Source organism: Melopsittacus undulatus, chromosome 2 (genome assembly GCF_012275295.1).
Source record: "Melopsittacus undulatus isolate bMelUnd1 chromosome 2, bMelUnd1.mat.Z, whole genome shotgun sequence".
Lineage (NCBI taxonomy): Eukaryota > Metazoa > Chordata > Aves > Psittaciformes > Psittaculidae > Melopsittacus > Melopsittacus undulatus.
Window position 1 is genome coordinate 101,554,892 of NC_047528.1, and position 18,415 is coordinate 101,573,306.

Consider the following 18,415-nt stretch of genomic DNA (forward strand, 5'->3'; position numbering starts at 1 on the left):
CTCAAGAGCATACAGTACCTGGAAACTATGAAGATACAGATGTCTGATGAAGAAGCAAGTGGCTTGCATTGTAATGAAGAGACAGCATACATTTAGCTAACCACTCCTTTGCCCTCTGAAATGCATCTCTCTGTAGCAGTCCAGGTGTAGATTGTATAAAAAGAAGTTAAGCTGCCTGATTTGTATAAGCTAGAATTGCTTTACAGCTTTTATAATACAAGTATCCCTTTTGTTTACTAATGCCCAGAGTGGCAAGCCCTCCCAGAATAAGGATTTTGTTACAGCTGGAGAAAAGGATGCGCAAAAGATGAAGTTGACTTGTTTGAGATTGCACAGATGTCTGTGAAAAGATTCATGTTGAATCATAGCATGGTTTAGGTTGGAAGGGACCTTAAAGATCACTTGGTTCCAAACCCCTGCCACGGCCAGGGACACGTTCAACTAGACCAGGTTGCTCAAAGCCACATCCACTCTGGCCTTGAACACTGCCAGGGATGGGGCAGCCAGAGCTTCTCTGGGCAACCTGTGCCAGCGCCTTACCAACCTCACAGTAAAGATTTTTTTTCTTTATATCTAACCTAAATCTCCCCCGTTTAAGTTCATGCTTGAGATACATCCCATTTGATGTCTTGACTTTAAATTTAGATAACTTTTTTTAGAGATTCCAGTGTTTTAAATGTTTTTGATTCTATTTTTTTTTCAGCTTTACAGATTTATTTGCAGGGGCCTGTCATATTTAAGATGTCCTTACATGAAAGAGGAACATTCCTAATCTGCTGGCTGAGACCATCTTTGAGGCTAATTGAAGTTCCTTTTTTTTTTTTGTGGTGTTCTGAATTCATAAGCACTCAGTGCTACTTGGAAAGCTGGGCATCCTGCCAGGTCTGCATTTCCCTGCATAGATGCACCTGAACGCATTCAGCTGAAAATAAAGCAAAGCTAGTGGGATGTTAGAATGGGAGAACAGTGAACCATTTAGAGCAATCAAAATGCAAAGTATTTCTGGGGCTCTTAAGAAAGCAGGTGGTATTGTGACACTGCTTTTATCTTTGGCCGGCTGGGGGAGTATAAGACTTTGCCTTTAAGGAAGGTGGAGCTAGATCTGGTTGAAATTCATGACCTGCTCCTCAGACAAGAAGTTTTATCAGTGACTTTCTTTTCCTTTGTGCTGGAGTCCTCTGCAGAGCCAGAAAGCAGAGTAAAATCTGCAGTAATGAGTGATCTGGAAGATGAGCGATGGATGACTTAATGAATTTTGAGGGACTGTTTAAAATAATTCATAGCAGGACTTAAATACCTTTTGTTAGAGGTTTATCTACAACAGTAACTTCTGGACCCAGTTCTGAGAATAATATTCTTGATGAAGGCTAGTCAGGTCCCCCAGCCTGTGGTCTGAAGAGCATGAGGCCAACATGTGGCTAAGGAATGTCAAAATGTATGGCAATAGTAAATTTTTTGTAAAACCTACAAAGAGGAAAGACAAGGAGAAAGATGCCTGTTAATTGGCCATTTCAACAAATGCTTTTTTTTTTTTGCCAAAGAGAGTGGCTGGCAAACTCATACAATTGTGATTTTTTTTTTATCCTTTTTTTTTTTCCCTAGAAGCATAAGGTAGGTAAATGTTAATGTGTAAGCAGACTACCTGATGCTGAGGTCAGTCAGCTTCTTGATATCTTCAGCAGAAAGGTTTTAAAATAATTTATATAATTGTCTTTTGATACCATTCTAATTTTTATAAAAATATTCTTATTCTTCTAAACTATTTTTGAGAGTGCCACCAGTCTGCTTTTGGGGGGAAGGTTATAAATGAAATGTTTTGCTTACAACTGTTGCCAGAATTTTTGAAAGTTTCAAGGGAGTTTTCCCAGAAAGTTTGGGTTTTTTTGTGTAGTAGGAGAAACACCCATTCAGTGTTCCTGTCTGCTGGTCCGTCCTGTTCCCAGTTATTTTTATAGAAAACAGCTTAATTCTTAGATCAGTGCTTGACTGCAGGTTTTCCCTGTGATAGCAGTTTTACAAAATACGGAGTACAGATATCAAGATGGATCGTTTTGGCTGTGATTCAGCTTTTACTGAGGTTCCTGCAGTCTTCTGATTGCTTTGTTGGGAGTTGATTCAGCCCACTTGATTCTTTTTCTCTCTAGTCTGATTTCAAAGTCATTGAATCACTCAAAAGATCAAAGGAGCAGCAGACACAAAGCTGCCCGCTTACAGTGTAGCAGTACTCGTCATGACTCCTAAACTTACAAATATGTGAGCAACAGGCAGTGAGCCTGTGTTGGTGTGTAATGCATGTTAAAGTTCCTGATAATGTATATAAGCCTTATAGAGACCAGATTGCTAATAGCATATAACGATGCATTTTCTAGATACCTCGGAGGTTTTCTAATTTTAAGAAATATTTTGATGCTGTTTTATGTGAAGTTGTCTTGAGTATTAAGTTAAAGGGATTATGGTAAGCTGCAGGCTGATAACTACCTTTAAGCACAAGTATTTGTTCCAGTCAATTACAGATCACAGAAATTACAGCTCAAAAGCATAAAGTGACAAATTTGAAGGAAAATACTATCTTTAATCTTACAGATGGGACAGAATTATCTTTATAATGGAAAAAAAGGAAACTCATGCAAAAGGCAAGATCTTAGTAAAATATGTTGCCCATATAATAGTGAGGAGAATCATCTCACTCTTTCTTAGGCTGTGATAAGGCTGAGTGTGCATATAACCAGCAGTGGTTATGTGGTTCCTGATTCCCTGTGATCTCCATTGTAAGAGAAACTCCAGAATGAAATTTCTAGTCTGAACTAGAGGAAGAGGACAAAAGTACACACTCCAGAACAGACAAATAGTATGGCAGTCAGGAGGCATCTTGAACCTGGAAAAACGAAATCCAGAGATATGTTCTTCATGGTTCAGATGAAAGGGATAAAATTGTTTTTTCACCTTCCTATGCAAGTTACTTACTCCCTTAACTGCTGTTCTACCACAGTTTCATCTCATGAAAACCTTTGGAAGATCTGCTTTTGTTTTACTGCAGAACAGAAGCCCTGTGGTAATGTAAAAGGTTTACAGGACACGAGAGCATATCCTGTCCAGCTTGGTAAGCATTCTGCTACCTACTTATGAGCTTCCTTGGCAGCTATAGAATCATAGAATAGTTAGGGTCGGAAAGGACCTTAAGATCAACAATTTCAACCCCCCCTGCCATGGGCAGGGACACCTCACACTAAACCATATCACCCAAGGCTCTGTCCAAAGATGTTCTCCGTGTTCAAGAGAAAACATTTCCCTCTGCAGCAGAGTTTTTTTGTGAGCACAGTTCTTTCATAAATGCTTGGGTTTAGCTTCTAGAACCTAGTCCCATGCTAGCTGAGAATGACTTCTTCCCTCATCACTTCCAGAACTAAGTACCAGATTTATTTTGTTTTTTAATTCAACTGTACTTCAGTAGATGTTTCTCATGTGCACAAAGCCATCCTACTGCATATTCACACGTACCAATATAAACAAAAAAGCATAAGCTAGCAAAACCTACACATGCATCCAAATGTTTTTCTGTGCAGTTTGTTAAAAGAGGAAGGAAGAAAAAGATTATTCTTTCTGTATTCACAGGGCTGAACTCCTGACATCACTGGCTGACATCACTGACATTTCAGTGGCTTTAGATTTTACCATGGAAAGGGGCTGTAAAAATTGAGCTCAAGACAGCTATTCCAAAACTATCAGTATGTAACTATAAAGCGCACAGTCACTGCTGGGATTTTTAATGCTGGTAGTTTTTCCACTGATGTGAAAAGTTATGAAAAATTGTGTCTCCTCCATTAGGTATTGCTTGGTTAATTGCTTAGTCGTGAGAGCGGAGGCTATGTGTGATTTTAATGAGGGCATGGTACAGAAATGAACAGAAAATAATGTTTTAAAGCAAGAATTTTTTGACTTATAATGTATTTATAGAGTCACTTGATTTATTATTACTCAAGCTGTTCACAGTGATGTGACTTCAGTAGTGACTAATGTGTTTCAGCCATTTCCTGGGGGAGTGAGGTGCTAGGGCTCTCTGGTCAAGGGCAGTGAAATCTTCCTGTTTCAGGACTCAGTGTTGGTCTGGAGCTGTGAGGTGCATTGAACGTGATACCACCATCAGTGCTCTCTAATCACTCTGCTCTGGACAGTATTTTGTCTTTGAGTTTCCTTTGTCAGGAGGATGAACAAGGATGAAACTTTGCATGTCTCCCATATTACTGTCTCATCTTTGACACTCCTTCTCACGTTGCAGTCTAGGGCACACTAGGGAAAGGTTGTGCAAGAGAGTTGCTTGCCATACCAGTTCTGTTGATTGAGCAGTAAGTTGATTGAAAGTAAATGTTCAGAAAAGATGATTTCAGGGCTGTGAAGACTTAATTTTTTATTGCAATCCTTACAGTATGTGATGGGAAGGGGACAGGTTTTTGTGTTTGTTGTTTTGCCTTCAAAAATCCTAATCCTGCTCTAAATAAGTTATTAAAAGTCTTTGTTCTTATTTAAAAAGATGTATTGTGAGTGTAGTATGTAGTAATTTTTTTAAACTCAGGATTTTAAATTGGTTGTTGACTTGAACTTTACATCTTTGATGACTTGGAGTGGCAGTTTTACAGTGATGCCTGGCAAGGGCTCACCAGACCATGTTCACATGGAGTAAATCTCCATGTCATGATTGTCTTCAGGATTATCTTCTACTGTTTTAAGACTATACATGAATCTGCAATAGCAAAATTGCAGTCCTACTGTGTTTCACAGTATACTTGTCTGAAAGGGTCTTCAGTTTGCTTTTAATGTTGAATTTCTTCAATTTGCAGTGTGGGCCTCTGAAACCATCTAGCTGTTTAAAGTCTGTTCCAAATTATTTTTACAGTGTTTCCTGTAAGCACTTAAGTTTTCTTCTGATAGTGTTTTTTACATTTAGAGGTATATATTGTGATAATTTTATGTCTATAAAGCAGGAGAAATTCTAGTTATGGCCCAGGAGAAGCTTTACTGATCTTGTTTTGGTTGTTTTAGAGAACTGTTGGCGCTCCACATTTTCCAGATACAGAATAAGAACCGATTCAAATTTTCCTGCTTGCTGATAACATTACTTGGCATTGAGGGGTTAGGTCTGCAGTGTTTTTCAAGTCTAAGTTACTTTGCTTTTGCTTATAATGCTAAAAGAAAATAATACAGAATGTTCATTTTTGCCATTCAGCTGGGTAAGAGTCACTGGCCAGCAGAGCTTGCTGAATAAAAATATTAATAGCTCAGACATTCATTATGGTCTTATAAAATGAATTTCAAATGAATCTTCAAATCAAGGCTGCTTTAAAAGGAAAAAAAGCAGACTAGTTCCTCACCAGACATATAGTTTCTGGTGAGAAATTGCACCACACAATGTAGTTTCTCACTGTAAATATGAAGATGCCATTGACTGATACTGGTGACTAAGTGAAAAATCTAATGGTGTTTTCTTTGCTTATTCACAGAAACACATTACTTCTCCAAGACAAGTAAGCATTTAGAGGCCTTGAAAGTTTTACTTAAATGAAAATTAGTAGTTGCTCTGGCAACTGCTACCTAGAAAATATATTTTAAAGTGATGCTATAGTACGAAATAAGTAGCATGATGTAATACAATTATAGATGTCTTCATGTTGTGAGGAGGCCTTAAGAATGCTGAATCTTTATTTCATGGATCACTCACTAGTCAGCTTCTTAAACAGTACTCCAGAAACAGGGCCATTTTTCTTTTTAGACAACCTGTTTGGTAGAGAACAGGTTTTTTTGTAGCATCCATTCTTGACAAGATGATGGTCAAATTAATCAATCAGATGTCTTTCAGCAGTATGTATGTATTTAAGATCAAGGTTGAAATCAGTAATTTATTGTTGTCAGCCATTATTATTGCTTATTGTCAATATAGACAAATTAAGATATGAATTTTGACATAAGAAAGAGTTTGTTCTGGTTTATGTATCTCCGGAAGGACAGCAGCAGCAATGAAGACGCAAGCATGTCTAGCTTACGTCAGGGTCAGGAACCAGGGTAAGCCCTAGAGAGGTTTTGTGCTGGTTACCGCACCTAAAACATGATTTTTAAGTATTGTCAAAGGCTGCAGTGTGTAGAGTAGAGATAACACAGAAGTTGAAGTAGCTCATGTAGCTTTCGGTGCTGCACAGAATTCTACAGGTAGAAGTGAAAGCTGCATCTTCGCAGAGCAGTGTGCTGCCCCCGTTGCATAGGTCTTTCTCTGATATAATCATATCTTTGTTTTGCAGTGTAAGGGCACCATAAAGGCTGACAAGAGGGTGGGGCACTTGCCATGATGCTATTAACTGAGCAGGTGCAAGTATTCATGACATTGTAGAATTCTGAAATTGTTCTTCATTATCTCATCCTTTCCTGCTGTTGTTTGTGTTAGGACTTCAACCTGCAAAAGCACTTAGTCATAAGTCAGTTTTAAGCTGAAGTTGCTGAACGAAAAAATGCACTGACAAGATCACTCTCGCTGTTTTGTTTGTTTTGTTTTGGGGTTTTGGGTTTTTTGTTTGTTTGTTTTGTTTTTAATGTCTATATATCTGTAGGCCTGTACTCACTAGGAAAATGATTATTCGTTTCCTGCTGATGTTCCAGAATAGCCATGGAAGCCCATGGGAATTCTTTTTGTCCTGTTGCTTATTGAGCAGTCTTTGAAACAGCTGAAATGCTGCTACTCTCTAAAATCTGAAGAACTAAAAAGACCTACATTGCTTTAACTTGAACTCCAAGTTGTATCTAAATATTTAAGATATATAAAAGAGCACAGATGCATCTAAGAAGTGGAAGCCTGTGGCAAGACTGTGCTCAGGACTAGAAGGAGATTTAGGGGAGGTATAGAAAATAAAAATTTAGAGTTCCATCTAACAGCTGTAAAATAACTGATGTTGCAGTATTGATAGCTAACAAATATATGCCACTAAGAGGTGTTAGAACTGGAGGTCCACATGCATTGCATCACCTCCTTCTTACGTTTCTGCGAAGGGTTATCCTCTGAAGGATGAGCTATGCATGTAGCTACAGTTTTAGAATTACTGCAGTCTACCTAGTCACACTCCTTAGGGGCAGAAACTGAGTTTTAAATGAGATTTGGCTATTTATGCTGTATGTGAAGTAGTCAGTCAAACTAATGTTGTCCTTAACTTTAATATATTTACCTCATCATTAATAGCAGTTCAGATATAACTGCTCAGGAAGAGGAAAGTGTTTTACTGTAGGATGAATAGAAAATATCTTAAGATTCTGTGTTTCATTTGTGAGCAAACACATTATTTCTAAGAAACGAAAGTAAATCAAATGCTTCACAAAGTGAAAAAGTCTAACAACAATTTCTACAACAGTCCACCTTTTGTGTCTAATAAAATCAGAGTAAGTTTTGAGATTGCCTGGCAAACTGCCATGCTGTTCCATCATACTTAAAACATGATAGCTAAGAGTGAAAAGATGTCACCAGATGTGGTAAGCAGAAAATGATACGCAGAGTGTGCAAACGCATTTACTAGTGGGTTTTTTTCCCTTTTTTTTTTTTACTTTTCTGATAACAAATGCAAGGAAGTTTTCTGTTGGTGTGTTTTTGCATATAAAACATGTATGCTTTCTGTAATAGCCTTTTTCTCCCCTTTTCTATTTCCCAGAGTCAAGATGACAGATTTGCTTTCACTGCTGAATGGTATGACCCAAATGCTTCACTCTTTCGGCGTTACGAACTCCTGTATTATCCAAAAGATGGATCAGTTGAAATGGTGAGAATAAAAGAAAAAAAAAAATCTGTTGTCATTATGGTAATATCCAATTAAGCAGTTTAGAAAATGGGAAGCTACTGCCTATACCTATTGATGGAAAATGTAAGGAAAATGTAACTTAAGGAAAAAATGGTAAAAAAAAATGTGGTTTATCACATATCTTGCTTTGACTTCGAGAGATTCATCCTCACAAATCTTTTCTTATTCAATCTCTGCTTGGGTTTCAGAACTCAGGCTCACCACCACTGACCTGCTGCTTGAGAAGCATAATTTGAAGCTGATTCCGAACAGGGGCATAACCTTCAGCAGAAATTCCAGAATTCGCAGAAGAGTAAAATATAGAAGTATTTTCGAAGTAGAGAAATTGATAAATTGCTCTTAATTTGGTTTTAATGAAAGGAAGCATGTTTCAGACAGTGGGATCTAAATTTTTCCATCAGTGTTGCTTGCACAGATCTTTCTGACTTGTGGTTCATACAACTAATCCCCATTGTTTATTGATATCATGTCAAAACAAGCATTTTGCAGCAACAAGCATATATAAAAATATACATCTATTACATTTATATATATATATATTTAAATATAATGTAAAGATAATCCTAGTAAACCAACCAATGCTTTGTGCTTCCTTTTAGGAATGAATGGTTTGGACTATCTTTTCCAATCTCTAATGAAGATCTGGGGGTCTGAGAATAGCCCAGACTTGGATATTCACACTTAGGAATTTTACAATAAATTTTTTAGTTTTCCTGCTATAAATATCAAATGCAGAAATAAGAAACCGAGTGGAATCTGCCTTTTCTTACCCCAATTAGTGCTCACTGAAACCATGGTACCCACCTGTGTGGAGGTGATGCTCTTTGCACTTTTTACTGATAGTCTCTTTAAAGAAACTGTCATGATGTTGTCCCTTTTAGGTTAGTTCTTTGTATGATATCTGTGTGTGCACAGTTATCAAAATGTGAGGATTTTTAGTTTTTATTTCCCAGAGACAGTTTAGTTAATCAGTCAGGAGCCATAATCATCTTCCTACACAACCATATGTAGGCTGGCAAAATTGTTGTTCGTTTCACCTAGACGTCTCAAACCCAAGAGCTTTTAAGGTGTTCTTAAGCTTCTTAATGCATTCAGCATCAAATACCTATGGCTCAGCAGACTTCTGCAGTTTGCTAGTGTGCTCTTAGGTTAAGGAAGTATGTTGTGTACGTATGAGTAGTATGTGGTATGAGTGTATGTGGTATGAACTGCATGTGATCAGGATGTGAGTTAGAAAAGCAAAAATGCATGTAACAACTCTATAGAAAGAGTGACTCAAAATCACTTTTGCTATGAATTTATTGACAGAGATTATATTAAGAATTCTTTCTTGACTTTTTATTTTTTAATTTCTGCTGAATTTAGTGATTCTCTGTTACTGCCTAATTCTTCTGCATCTTTTGGTATCTTGCTGAGGAGATGACAGCCCACTCTTACCTCTAACGTATCTGAGGATAAGGGAGGTAATGGATATGAGCCAGCTTTTCCCTGCTTATGAGAAAGATGTTTCATCCCCTTCCCCACCTCCCAGACAATAGCTCTACTTTATCACACACCTCAGCTGAAGGTGGAGCAGAGCTATTTAAGGCTTGTGTTGTGTGAAGTCCTCAGCTTTCCTTTTCTTTCTTAGTCCTTCATATCTTGGTTCCTGTGAAGAAAATTGACAGTGGGAATAATGAAGCAAGTTTCTAGCTTGCTTTGCAGCTGGACGAAGAGAATATAGGTTTTTGCACATGACAGCAAGCAGCTCTTATGATAAAACAGGATCTCATGGCAAAGAGATGCCCCATTTTCTGAAGTTTACATAGTTAACAACACTCACAGGGAATTTTTACAGCTGGACAGGTTTTATTTCTGCAGGAGATTTCCTAAAAAGAGAGCAGAAATTTTTAGAAAGGACAGATTCTTAATAGGGAACTATTTTATTTTGCATAGTTACAAGTACATGGGCAGGAGGAAAACAGTCCAAACAGTCATACATTACTTCTCCTATGGTTTATCATTTTCTTTATAAAAAGGTCTTCAAAGCAAATCCAAAATTCCACTCCAAAAAACAATTTTTTAACTCAGGAGGATGCCTCCCCCCACCTTAATCTTTTGCTTGAGAAGAAAAAAGAAGCTCAGGGTGCTTTTCTAGCAACTGCTAGTGATATAACCAAGTAATGTCCAGATTTTTAGTAAAGACAGTTAATAAGCTTCTAGGCAAAGTCCAGGAAAAAACAAGTGCTGAATTCAAGTGATACTTTATTTTTGGTTTTAGCATGTTTTCATTTCATTGCCTACCACACTTGAATAGAGGACACTTAGGAGCGTGTATGAGGAGCTAAAAACATTTCATTAGGGAAAGATTCTTCCTTATAATCCTGCCTCAGCAGATGGAAGCATCAAAATAATTTATATTGTCTGATCTGCAAAGTTTTGGCTATTCTGAAAAAGCCCTACAATTCTTCTAGCCTTCCAACAGGAAAGAAATGTATTCACATGTTTCAAAAGATAGAGGAGTATGTAATTTACTCTAAATTTTTTTTTCCTCCAAAATTTGTGGGAATGATATTCTTTCTTTTAATGCTATTCTAGTCTGTATACCATTACAATGGAGCACAGTACACATATGTAATTCAAGACAGAGAAGGTAAGTCTGGCCTGAGGAGGACGAAACTCTTCCTTTCATAAGATCCTGGTTCCTCAGGAGACAGAAGGCATCTGTAATACCCTCATGCAGTGAAGAAACTGTTCAGCAGGTTGCCTTTTGTGCTTTGCCAGCCCGCCCAGAAAACTATACATTAATATCTTGGTTCTTGCTTGGAATGATGATATATAGCTGAATTGTCTTGACAGGCTTTTGAGCTTGCAGCTTTAGGCAGTAAGAATATCTCAACCTAATGTTGCAGTCACCCATCCGTCCCTAATTCTGAGTCTTGTGCAGTCAAATAAAGCATGGTATCATTGGAATGATGCCCTGGAGACCTGCCACAGTGCAAATCTTCATCAATTCTGGTGTGAGCCATTGCTCTGTGAAGCAGCAGAGATCTGCTGGTGGAACTCTCAGTGAGACTGGGCAGAGGTATCCACTAGGCACCTGAACCATTTATCACAGCTTGAATTAGCACAAACAAATGATGAAATGAAAAATGCAAAAATAGCTGTCAGCCTGAGAGTATTTAAATGGAATAAATTTCTGATTGTGGTTTAGTCTTCTAAGCTTTCCTGGTCGTGCACCTCTGAAGTCCAAAGGGTCAGGAATTAAATCGATTTAGTGATCAGATTCAATTCCACAGTACTGTGGAAATTTTTGAAGGTAGAGTAAAAATTATGTTGAGTTTGCCCACAGCTTAGACCTCTTGATATGGTAGACTTTAATGTTCTTTTCTCTGCAGTATGATGTGAAGAATCATCGCATCTTCCTGAAGCGCACCAAGTATGAGAGCCTACACCTTGAGGATTTATTTGTGGGCAACAAAATCACTGTTTTTTCCCGTCATCTAACCTTAGTGGACTATGGGGATCAATATACAGCCCGCAAACTGGGGAGCCGTAAAGAGAAGTAAGAATGCATGTTTTTTGAAATGGTCTTTTGTAGTCTGGCTTTCAAAGTAGTTGTTCTTTGATGGAAACGGGACAAGTATTCTGGTCTATGGGGAGAGAAGGAGGTAGCTACAAGTTTGCATGCAGTTTAAAATGGTCTTGGCATACTGATAGCTGGAGGGAGGCGAACTGGCCCAGGCTTGTGGGCAAACCTATGACTACCATTGTTAAACTGATAAATTTTCAAGGCCAGCTTCTCCATGGTGTCAACTGCTGCCTCCTCAAGGTCTTTTGGGAGAGAAGAGGTGGGGGAGGAAAACAGGGAGTCCTCTGCTTTTTTACTTCCAGAGGCAGGCAGCAGTAGAATTCTTGTGATTTGGAGATTCTTTTGGAGTAGAATTTGGTAGTCCTGATTGCTGGCCTTGAAAGAGCTGGATCTTGCAGAGCTAGCACCTGTCTCTCTGGGATCTGTGCAGAAGCCTAGTGCCTTAACAGTCCATTTTACTCTGTGTTAGTAGTAGTAGGTGAAAACAGTAGTAACAGAAGAGATGCCCATTCCCATTCTCCATTACTTTTTCCCCACTACAGAGATTTTTTCTGAGAAATTTTTCATCATCTCCTAGACTCCACGTGCGTGATTTACAAGGAATTGAAATGTGGTTTGATGACAATGCAAGTAATAGCTGAATTTGCAAACTAATAAATGATGATAATTTGCTCTAGTTTTTTTTTTTTTTAAAGAGCACAGAGTATTTTCTTAGGTATCTCGTTCCAGTGAGCCCTACTCGCCTGCTTTCTTGCTCCCTTCCACTAATTGGCCTTATTTTGAACATTTCTGGAGAGCTGTACATAACCAGAAATATAGGAAGAGTTACAAGCCTTAACACACATATTTGCTTAACCTGACAAAAAAACATTACCATGGAAATGACTGTCATAATATCTTTCCAGAAAGAGTTCTCCTGGTACTTTTTCTCCAAGCTGGGGTTGGGCATGGTGGAAGAGTCGTAAAGGAGGAGGAGAACTCCATAGGGTGTCTTCTATAAATGTGGCTACTCTCTCTGGTCCTCAGTGAAGCCTGTCTTATCTATGGTTTTTATATCAATGTCACTTTTTATAGTTGTGTATTTCCTGCTCTGCCTAAACTAGCATAAGCCCTGGTGCTGATGCAGTTATACCAAGAAAAAGCAGCTTGTGATAAAATGACATTTTCTTCTTGTTAAGGGAAGTTGCTCTCTATACAGCAACACTATAGTTGTGTCAATGAAATGGTCCTGGGAGGGAGTGGATTTTTGTACTGCTCTACAGAAGGAAGGGAGAGAATTTATGACATGTCAGCTCTTTGGAAAACATTCTAGGAATGTCAGCTGAAAGATAACATAGATATGCAAGTGGTGTTACATATTCAGAATAGCCCAAAGGAACATAGTGAAAGGTGTCTTAAACAGGCAAGGGATTCTCAAAATCCAATTTCTTCACAGAAGCTTTCACTGGGTAAACAGGGTCATATTAAAAGAGTCCTTGGGCAAAACAGTTGCATATGAGGTATTTGCCCTTTTGACCTGTTCCCAGCAGGTTTTACAGCAATTATTAGTTAAATAGATATAGTAAAATTTCTGCAATACTTGATAATTCCTAAAATAATCTGTAGTTGGAATTCTATTAATAATTTTAAGGATGTTGTACAAGGCAGAATGTTTCTCTGTCTTTTTCTTGCCTCTGTGCTGTAGAGGACTATCAGCAGTTTAGTCTGGGTTTGGAAATACTTTCTTTAGTTGCTGAATTTCTATGCAGGCAGGCTCAGCAAAGGCTTTGAGGGAAACTGAGGAGTATATATAAAAAATCTTTAATGGTTTGAATTAGGGATCTTTGGTTTTGTAAACAAAGTAAGCAAATGTGACTCTAGGTACATAAGGTATGAAAGTGATGTGTAAAAAGAGGCTAGATTTGCACAGGCTATTTCTAGAATTAGGCTGAAATTATTAAGGCAGTTCTATCAAGTTCCAATTTCTACAACTACTTTTCTTAAGTCTTTCCAATTTTTAAGTACAGCCATATTTGATCGTTTGCCTTCCCTGCTTCCCTCTCTGTGTATCATAAGGAAACTGTCACAAACAGTGACCAAAATGGTTAAGTAACCCTGTACTCATTTACAGTGTATCACATAAGGAATCACTGGCAGGGGACAGGAATTTCTGTTTCTGTAGTCTTTCTTTGTGATCCTGGGTGGTTGTAAGCTGAGGTAAACATTTGTCTGACTAGTGTGTCCTGTCTGAGTAGACTGGAGTCAGTTAATATCACTGGTTTTGAAAATGGTGTTAGAAAACCGATGTATCAACCAAAAATATTTGAATTCTTTTTTGATTGGGATATGTTATTCTTAGGCTTCTTGTCATTGACATAATCAGCGTTTCTTCCCCTACAAGGCATAAGCTACTGTATATGCAACAGTCCTATTATTAGGAATAAGTAGGTCTCAAAAGCATAGCCACAGCATGTTTTGTGCATTGTTCCTTTGATCTTCTGTTGTTTCAGTACTCATTGCAGTACAGTCATACAGTCCCTCTGAAAATCTCAGTAAATGAGCTTAAGTCTTATTCTTTGTCCTTTGTTCCTAGACATAAAATTGTTTCAAAATGTACTTTGCAGACTGCATCATATTAAACCATAAGAAACATATTCCTCATTAAAACTAAAAATAGGGCACATGAATCAAAATCCAATCTCAGAAAGTCTTTTGCATGCTGAATTATACTTTTTTTACCTTGCATACCTCTGAGAAGCTCACACTGAAATGTTGAAGTTTATATATCAGTGTTAGAGAAAAGATGTCACAAGAGTTGCTTGTTGCAGTTTGCCTTGTAGGTAAATTGCTTCATAATGCAATATTTTATTATATGTTGGTATGAATTAGTTTTACTAGAAAGGTTGGAATAGAAAAGTAAGGGACAGTTTATTTCTAGCATTATCAGTCTGTCTCAAATAGCCTGTGTAATAATGCAGATTCAGAAAAGTATTCCTCAAGGAAATGTGAATGGCAGTAGAGCTCTTCAGTCATTTACTTCTTACTGTTCGTGGTAAACAATAGGGTTGAGACTTACTGTTCAGGGTGAACAACAGAGTTGAGAACCTCTTATGCCAGGATACAGGTCATGCATCATGTGAACAGGTGTCATCAGTCAAGTTCACAGCTGCTCCCCCTCATGTGCCTTCATGCATGTATGTTGCAGGCCCTATTGTATGATAAATACCACAAAGTGAAACTGAGCTGTGAAATCCTTGGGAAAGAGATGAACAGGCTATGGGCCATAGGCTGCATTAAGTATGCTGGCAAACTGTTGAATGTTGGCCAGAGGTCAGACTTCCCTCATCTAAAGATGAGGCTAAACTGACTTTAGTTTGCACTGCGATGGACTGAAGCATAGGCTTGGTTGAATACTGTCATGCAGTTTATCCTTAGGCCATCAGTCTTTTGGTGTCGTATTTCCCAATGGATCTGGGCCCAAGCCAATCTGTGTATGTAAGTCTCCTGGTGCTTGAGGAAATCTGTTTCTGAGCTCTGAAGGTCATCTATGTCTCCCCCTTAGTTTCACATGAAATGTTGCATATGTTCAAATCTTCCTCATTACATTCCCTGGTCCTAACACCTCCCTTATTTTAGATTTATCTGTTCCCAAAGCCTCTGTCATCTGGGGTCACAGTTCAAGGTAAATGTTGTGAAAGTTTGTCTGTTTCCTGCAACCGAAGCATAAATGCACTGGCTAGAATATATTACTGCTAATCTAAAGACAGCTTTCTATTTCTACGCTGGTATATGAAATGGGAAATTTGCAATTATTTTGCCTTTCATCTAGGGAGATACTGCAGTGAAAAATTCCATCTCGGACAGTGTTAAAGATGGACAGAGCTCTTTAGGATTCTTGGAGATATAGAGTTTCTGAGATACAGGATGGAATTAAATCTGTTGATTTGTAAGCTGAGCACATTTGAAGCTGACTCACCACAATATGAATGCAAATAGAAGATGCCATTTAACAGACCTTGTTTTTGTGCTTGTTATTTTTGATTAATAATACGTTTAATGCTGATGGTGTACTTGGTACTGTGCAAAGTGTGCTAATAAAACAGTCCTGTCCTTGGGGATGTGTAGTATAAAAAGATAATTATCGAGAAGACAGGATGTACTTGGAAACAAAGATGTGGGGGAGAGTGTAGAAATTTTTTGGTTTGTCTCCCTTAGAATATAGCTGTCAGTCAGTATAAGAGATGTAATAACTCCTCTGCCAACCTTTTATTGTGTCTATTAACAGTGTCAGCTATTTGGCATTCAAATTATATACCATTAGGTGTTTGTAATGGACGAAGAACAATAAGACCTTTTCACTGAGGCCTCCAAATATTTTAAAAGTAGTAATAAAATGATCATTTCACCTTGATTTTTTTCTTTTTGTTTGACGCAGGTTTAAGTAGTATTTTTAAATATGGAATTTTAACAGCTTCATTTTTTATGTAGATAATGATTAAAATTAGGGGAAAAGGGAACTGAGCAAGTATAGGGAAACATTAAAAAAACAGTTGTGTTCTAATCCAGAGCCATGGCTGAGGAGCTGCAGGGCTATACACTAGCTAAAGAAGAAGTAGTCAGATTGTATGCTCTGAGAGGGAAGGGAGAAGTTAGTAAAGACTGCTGGAACTCTGTGGGCTATCTTTGGTTAGAAAGCTGAGGAAATTGTAACGCGCAAAGCTCGTTCTTACCAGGATAATGTCTTGTGCAGGCATTCAAGGACAGCGTGGAAATTGATGAGACACTGGGACTGGATGTTTGTGGCAGAATTTCTGTCTTTGATGTGATGTTTTATTGTCTGAATACAAACTCAACATGCACACCAAACGCTCTAAGGAAAGTAACGCTGACTGTGTCACTCTACATTATTATTTTTTAATTATTTTTTTTCTTTTTTCCCAGAACACTGGCTTTGATTAAACCTGATGCAGTGCCCAAGATTGGAGAATTAATTGATATCATTATTAATGCAGGATTTACAATAACTAAAGCCAAAATGATGGTGCTTTCAAGGTAAGGATTTTTTTAAGGTTAGCTCTATTGTATCTAAATGTGTTTTTTTGCAGATAAGAATATTCTTTGAAGCTATCCTCTGTTGTTCTGCACATCAAATCCATTCCAGTGGATAACAGAGGGGGAACTCATTGGTTTCATAATCATGTAGGTTTCTGAAAGCATGAAGAGAATTAAGCTAAGAGTTTAAAAGTTCTGTGCAGATGAGCCTGGTGTCATTAAATATGTAATGTCTCTGTATGAATCCAAGGTGACTACCATAGTTTTAGCAATTCAGCAGTGTTTACTGACATGTCTGTATGTTCTTACCTCATAGCTTCCTGATACTAACCATACTGTTGATTATAATTAGGTTAACTTTAAAACAGCATTGGTTTGTTTGCTCTCAGTTTATCCGTTAACTTAATTTGTGTTCTCAGACCCACATTTACTTGTTTGGTATTTTTTTTTATCACTGGAAGTCTAAGGCAGAGAAAGTGATCTTCTGATGTTTCTGCAGGGGTAGACAGATTTTGCATCTTCCTCATCCCCCCTAACCTTCACTGTTCTTCCCTTATCAAATTGAGCCACAAGTTTTTTTTTTAAAAAGGCATGCTGCAGGGGAAAAAAAACCATTTAATTTACCCTAATCAACTTCCCTAAAGTTACTGCGTCATTTCTTCATTGCTGGTTTACCAAACATGTTACAAACCATGCAACTTGTCTATGAAAAGAAAAGCTATCTGTTCTACATAATACGATGGTTATGTCTTCTTATGGTTTGTGTGAAGTCAGAAACAATTTTCTCCTACCTCAAAACCTTTCTGGCTTTCAGAAATGCTGATAAACCAGCTGTGACTTACACCTCTTGTCTCTGCATTCTTCTGCTTCGGTGCTTGATGGTACTGGTGCCAGATCCTCCCTCAAACAACTCCAGTTGTTGAGGTCAATCGGGTCTCTAATGCTGATTTACTATTGATAATGTCTTTCAAGCCAGCTTTTTTTGCTTGCTGCCCTGCAGTCCGAGAGATTTGATCCTGCAGTGTTGTGTTGGGTGGTTCTGTATTTCAGCATCTGTCTGAGAACTTGAAGAACTGTCGAGCCAAGTCATGTGCTTTAGAGTTGACTCACTGGAGAGACAACTTTGAGATTTGAACTTATATTGCCTTATTGCTATATAAAAGTTTCTGCTTCTCTTATATAATTGAAAGCAATTATTAAAAGCACAAGATTGGGTTGTTCTGGACATACTTTAAAAAAAAAGAAGTCTTGGGTATTTGTGGTTTCTCTGCTTACTGTGTACTCTGTTTCTTGGGACTGTGCCATTTTAAAATGATAGAATTATGGCTTTGCCAGAATCTTCAGCCTTTAGGTCTCTGCAGGCATGCTTGTTCAAACCAGTGTCATCATCTACTGCTTTCTTTAAATGGATTATTACTGACATTTATTTTGCAATCACTGTTAAATAGATTCATGCCTTCTGTCAAAATTGTAGCCAGGATATGAAAGTGAGGGCAGGCAACTACTTTGATAGGTCAGCTTTCTAGTCTCTTCATGTAATCATACGTCAGTTCAGTCTATCATTCCCAGATAAATGCTGTTTTACATTCTTTCAAAGCAGAACTTACGAGAGAGATAAAATTAAGAAGGAATTAAGTTATACAGCACAACTGCAATTTTATATTTATTGCAATAGGAATCCTTAACTGAGTGGTGGAGCTCAATTTGTTTCAGAAATAGAAGAAATATTTCTTCACATTCAGAAATGATGATACATAATCTGTTTGAATAGCTTTTTCATATTTGCTATCCAAAATTATTTGGTGGATTAATTTCAGAAGTGGGTTTTCTGATGGAATAGTGAAATGTAAGCAAAAACTTCAGGCTATTTGCAGAGTATAGGTTTGAAGCTTGAGACTGCAGGAGTTTCTGTGACTAGCATAATTTTTAAATCATGTTTCTGCCTTAGTTATGAAATGAAAGGAAAGCATATTAGCTGTATGGCCAG

General features: G+C 37.8%; 1 protein-coding gene across 1 annotated transcript in view; it reads left to right on the forward strand.

The window, feature by feature from the left end:
* The window catches only part of NME7 (NME/NM23 family member 7), a 97,147-nt gene that overhangs the window by 12,850 nt on the left and 65,882 nt on the right, over window positions 1-18,415 (forward strand). Inside the window, exons 2-4 of the mRNA XM_031051354.2 lie at window positions 7,680-7,787; window positions 11,204-11,370; window positions 16,318-16,428. Of these exons, the coding sequence (XP_030907214.1) occupies window positions 7,680-7,787; window positions 11,204-11,370; window positions 16,318-16,428 (386 nt within the window). The remainder of the gene's footprint in view (window positions 1-7,679; window positions 7,788-11,203; window positions 11,371-16,317; window positions 16,429-18,415) is intronic.